General features: G+C 44.4%; 1 protein-coding gene and 1 long non-coding RNA gene across 3 annotated transcripts in view; one reads left to right on the forward strand and one right to left on the reverse strand.

The window, feature by feature from the left end:
- Positions 1 to 958: 958 nt before the first annotated feature.
- cyfip2 (cytoplasmic FMR1 interacting protein 2) overlaps positions 959 to 5,182 on the forward strand; it is a 32,241-nt gene continuing 28,017 nt past the window's right edge. Inside the window, 2 exon segments of the mRNA XM_070444162.1 lie at positions 959 to 1,066; positions 1,274 to 1,455. Coding sequence (XP_070300263.1) covers positions 1,046 to 1,066; positions 1,274 to 1,455 — 203 coding nt within the window. The 5' untranslated portion in view covers positions 959 to 1,045.
- The window catches only part of LOC139027981 (uncharacterized), a 4,829-nt gene continuing 2,421 nt past the window's right edge, over positions 2,775 to 5,182 (reverse strand). Inside the window, exons 1-3 of one of the 2 annotated variants that reach the window (XR_011480111.1) lie at positions 4,604 to 4,695; positions 3,817 to 3,944; positions 2,775 to 2,868 (exon numbers count right to left, since the gene is read on the reverse strand). This is a non-coding gene — a long non-coding RNA (uncharacterized lncRNA). Of the gene's footprint in view, positions 2,869 to 3,816; positions 3,945 to 4,603; positions 4,696 to 5,182 lie in introns of those variants that run through there. The other variant, XR_011480110.1, reaches the window with a different exon arrangement.

Here is a 5,182-nt window from a genome sequence, read left to right on the forward strand (position 1 = left end):
ATCAGTCTGTCCCTGATGTTTTTCCTGGAGAGAAGTGGCTTCTTTGCTGCCCTTCTTGACACCAGGCCATCCTCCAAAAGTCTTTGCCTCACTGTGCATGCAGATGCACTCACACCTGCCTGCTGCCATTCCTGAACAAGCTCTGTACTGCTGGTGCCCCGATCCCGCAGCTGAATCAACTTTTGGAGACTGGCCTAGCGCTTGCTGGACTTTCTTGGGCGCCCTTCACAACAATTGAACCGCTCTCCTTGAAGTTCTTGATGATCTGATAAATGGTTGATTTAGGCGCAATCTTACTGGCAGCAATATCCTTGCCTGTGAAGCCCTTTTTGTGCAAAGCAATGATGACGGCACGTGTTTCCTTGCAGGTAACCATGTTTGACAGAGGAAGAACAATGATTGCAAGCACCACCCTCCTTTTGAAGCTTCCAGTCTGTTATTCGAACCCAATTAGCATGACAGAGTGATCTCCAGCCTTGTCCTTGTCAACACTCATACCTGTGTTAACGAGAGAATTACTGACATGATGTCAGCTGGTCCTTTTGTGGCAGGGCTGAAATGCAGTGGAAATGTTTTTGGGGGGATTCCGTTCATTCGCATGTCAAAGAGGAACTTTGCAATTCATCTGATCACTCTTCATAACATTCTGGAGTATATGCAAATTGCCATCATACAAGATGAGGCAACAGACTTTGTGAAAATTAATATTTGTGTCATTCTCAACTTTTGGCCATGACTGTATAACACAATCATGGGAAACACAAATACAACATCACAAATGACCCAGAAAAACAGTTACATTTCATTTCACATTTCTCTATTATAGGCTGCTTATCGTAATGAACGATAAGAAAAATGTCTGATAACTGATCGTTGTGGTCTGTGGTGATAATTTTCGGTTTATCATCCCAGCGCTCGTTAGGGAGATCTGAGTGAGCAGGCTGTGTTCCCCTCTGTTCTCCAGGTGAAGTGTAACGAGCAGCCCAACAGGGTAGAGATCTATGAGAAGACTGTGGAGGTGCTGGAACCAGAGGTCACCAAGCTCATGAAGTTCATGTACTTCCAGGTGAGAGACCAGTGATGGATGGATTCATTAATAAAATGAATGAACAACCCATTAAATGTATCATATTTGAATTAGAACTCTGTCAGTCAATCATATAAGTTTCCCTTGATTGAAGTAATGAATGAATGAACAAATAAATGAGTCTTAAATATATCTGAGAACCTCTTCTCTCTTTATCGTCTCCTTTTCCCCTGTCCTCCCCTGCAGCGTAAGGCTATCGAGCGTTTCTGCGGGGAGGTGAAGCGTCTGTGCCACGCTGAGCGGAGGAAAGACTTTGTCTCTGAAGCCTACCTCCTCACCCTGGGCAAGTTCATCAACATGTTCGCTGTGCTCGACGAACTCAAGAACATGAAGTGCAGCGTCAAGAACGACCACTCTGCCTATAAAAGGTACGGAGGGAAGACAGACACAATATGGAGGGTGCATCTCAATAGTCTGCAGTGGCTTCCTCTCCCTATCACCTCTCCTATACCTGCACTGATCCTGAAAACACAGGATAGGGGAAGTGTAGTAGAGGCTAAGGGGAATTTGCTTTCACCTGTCTAGTTCCTTCACATTAGCTCAAATGAAGGAAAGTGACGGAGTGACAGGGCCAATTTACCCCACTATTGAGATGCACCCAATTAACTCATGTTAAACAGTGTTGTGAGGTGCTGCTACAGAATTAGATCTGTGGTATTATTTGTGTCTTCAGGGCGGCTCAGTAAAACAGAAGCTGTGAGATGCTGCTACAGAATTAGATCTGTAATCAACAGACAGAGACAAGAGAGAGGGCTTCAGTCAGGAAGGAATCAAACAAGACAGAGACAAGAGAGAGGGCTTCAGTCAGGAAGGAATCAAACAAGACACAGACAGAGAGAGGGCTTCAGTCAGGAGGAATCAAACAAGACAGAGACAGAGAGAGGGCTTCAGTCAGGAAGGAATCAAACAAGACAGAGACAGAGAGAGGGCTTCAGTCAGGAAGGAATCAAACAAGACAGAGACAGAGACAGAGACAGAGACAGAGACGACAGAGAGAGAGAGAGAGAGACAGAGACAGAGAGAGAGAGAACAGAGAGAGAGAGAGAGGGCTTCAGTCAGGAAGGAATCAAACAAGACAGAGACAGAGACAGAGACAGAGACAGACGAGAGCAGAGAAGAGAGAGAGAGAGAGACAGAGACAGAGAGAGAGAGAGCAGAGAGAGAGAGAGAGGGCTCAGTCAGGAAGGATCAAACAAGACAGAGACAGAGACAAAGACAGAGACAGAGAGAGAGAGAGACAGAGACAGGAGAGAGGGCTTCAGTCAGGAAGGAATCAAACAAGACAGAGACAGAGACAGAGACAGAGAAGAGAACAGAGAGAGGGCTTCAGTCAGGAAGGAATCAAACAAGACAAGACGAGAGAGAGGGCTTCAGTCAGGAAGGATCAAACAAGACAGAGACAGAGACAGAGAAGAAAGAGACAGAGGAAGAGAGAGAGAGAGAGAGAGAGAGAGAGGTGCGAAAGAGATCAGTCAGGAAGGAATCAAACAAGACACAGACAGAGAGAGGGCTTCAGTCAGGAAGGAATCAAACAAGAACACACACAGAAAAAGGGTTTCAGTCCGGATAGGAGGGTGATCAAGAATATCATGATGTGAGAGTACAGACAGAGCCACAATGAAAAGTTAGATGGCTGTTTTGGTGTGGAGCACACACACATACCCACACACACACTGACCTTGAAGTTGTCGATCTTTCCCAGGTTGATCCTCTTCTTGGCAGTCTAGTTTGTAGATGTTACTGACGTTACCGTCCATCAGATAGAGACCAAAACCCATCACCTGACACACACAACAAACACAACACACACACACACACACACACACACACACACACACACACACACACAGTGATATTATACAAACTGGATCAATGATATTTGACATACATCATCGAAATAACTCTACATATTCTGAACACTACTGGAAGCTACAGTTGAGGATCGCTAAGCAAGAATAAGAAGGCTATTAACATTGTAAAGATCCAGACAGAGAACAGGTATTAGAGAAAGGCAGGTAGTTAAGATCCAGAGAGAGAGACAGGTATCTAGAGAAAGGCAGGTAGTTACAGAGATCCAGACAGACAGGTATCTAGAGAAAGGCAGGTAGTTAAGATCCAGACAAGAGACAGGTATTAGAGAAAGGCAGGTAGTTAAGATCCAGACGAGCAGGTATCTAGAGAAAGGCAGGTAGTTAAGATCCAGACAGAGACAGGTATCTAAAGAAAGGCAGGTAGTTAAGATCCAGACAGAGACAGGTATCTAGAGAAAGGCAGGTAGTTAAGATCCAGACAGAGACAGGTATCTAGAGAAAGGCAGGTAGTTAAGATCCAGACAGAGACAGTTATCTAGAGAAAGGCAGGTAGTTAGATCCAGACAGAGACAGGTATCTAGAGAAAGGCAGGTAGTTAAGATCCAGACAGAGACAGGTATCTAGAGAAAGGCAGGTAGTTAAGATCCAGAGAGACGGTATCTAGAGAAAGGCAGGTAGTTAAGATCCAGACAGAGACAGGTATCTAGAGAAAGGCAGGTAGTTTAGATCCAGACAGAGACAGGTATCTAGAGAAAGGCAGGTAGTTAAGATCCAGAGAGACAGGTATTCTAGAGAAAGGCAGGTAGTTAAGATCCGACAGAGACAGGTATCAAGAGAAAGGCAGGTAGTTTAGATCAGACAGAGACAGGTATCTAGAGAAGAGGCAGGTAAGACAGAGAAGCTAGATGAGGCTCTTACCTTGAGCAGCATGTGTTTCTCGCTGGGCGTCAAGTACATCTTGTTCTCATAGTAATCAACACTGATGTTGACAATGTCTGCTAACAACTCCTCATAGCCAGGAACACCTCCAGCTGCTGCTGCAGACACTACAGAGAAATTACACACTATTACTGCTGCTGCAGACACTACAGAGAGAATATACACACTATTACTGCTGCTGCAGACACGCAAGAGAGAAATATACACACTATTACTGCTGCTGCAGACACTACAGAGAATATACACACTATTACTGCTGCTGCAGACACTACAGAGAGAAATATAAACACTATTACTGCAGACACTACAGAGAGAATATACACACTATTACTGCTGCTGCAGACAACTACAGAGAGAAAAATATAACACACTATTACTGCTGCTGCAGAAACTACAGAGAAATATACACACTATTACTGCTGCTGCAGACACTACAGAGAAATATAATCACACTATTACTGCTACTGCAGACACTACAGAGAGAATATCACACACTATTACTGCTGCTGCAGACACTACAGAGAGAAATATACACACTATTACTGCTGCTGCAGACACTACAGAGAAATATACACACTATTACTGCTGCTGCAGACACTACAGAGAAATATACACACTATTACTGCGCTGCAGACACTACAGAGAAATATACACACTAGTACTGGCTACTGCAGACACTACAGAGAAATATACACACTATTACTGCTGCTGCAGACACTACGAGAAATATACACACTAGTACTGCTACTGCACCACACACACACACCTGATGGATTCTGTTGTGATTGGCTAGGAACATGGAGGGTTCTGTGACTCCTGGATGGACTGAGGGTCGGCCATCTTCCTCAGGAACTGAGCTGCCCTGAAGACACAAATAATACCACAGATCTAATTCTGTAGCAGCATCTCACAGCTTCTGTTTTACTGAGCCGCCCTGAAGACACAAATAATACCACAGATCTAATTCTGTAGCAGCATCTCACAGCTTCTGTTTTACTGAGCCGCCTGAAGACACAAATAATACCACAGATCTAATTCTGTAGCAGCATCTCACAGCTTCTGTTTTACTGAGCCGCCTGAAGCCAAAAAATAATACCACAGATCTAATTCTGTAGCAGCATCTCACAGCTTCTGTTTTACTGAGCCGCCCTGAAAACACAAATAATACCACAGATCTAATTCTGTAGCAGCACCTCACAACACTGTTTAACATGAGTTAATTGGGTGCATCTCAATAGTGGGGTAAATGGCCCTGTCACTCCGTCACTTTCCTTCATTTGAGCTAATGTGAAGGAACTAGACAGGTGAAAGCAAATTCCCCTTAGCCTCTACTACACTTCCCCTA

Source organism: Salvelinus sp. IW2-2015, linkage group LG6.2 (assembly GCF_002910315.2).
Source record: "Salvelinus sp. IW2-2015 linkage group LG6.2, ASM291031v2, whole genome shotgun sequence".
Classification (NCBI taxonomy): Eukaryota; Metazoa; Chordata; class Actinopteri; order Salmoniformes; family Salmonidae; genus Salvelinus; species Salvelinus sp. IW2-2015.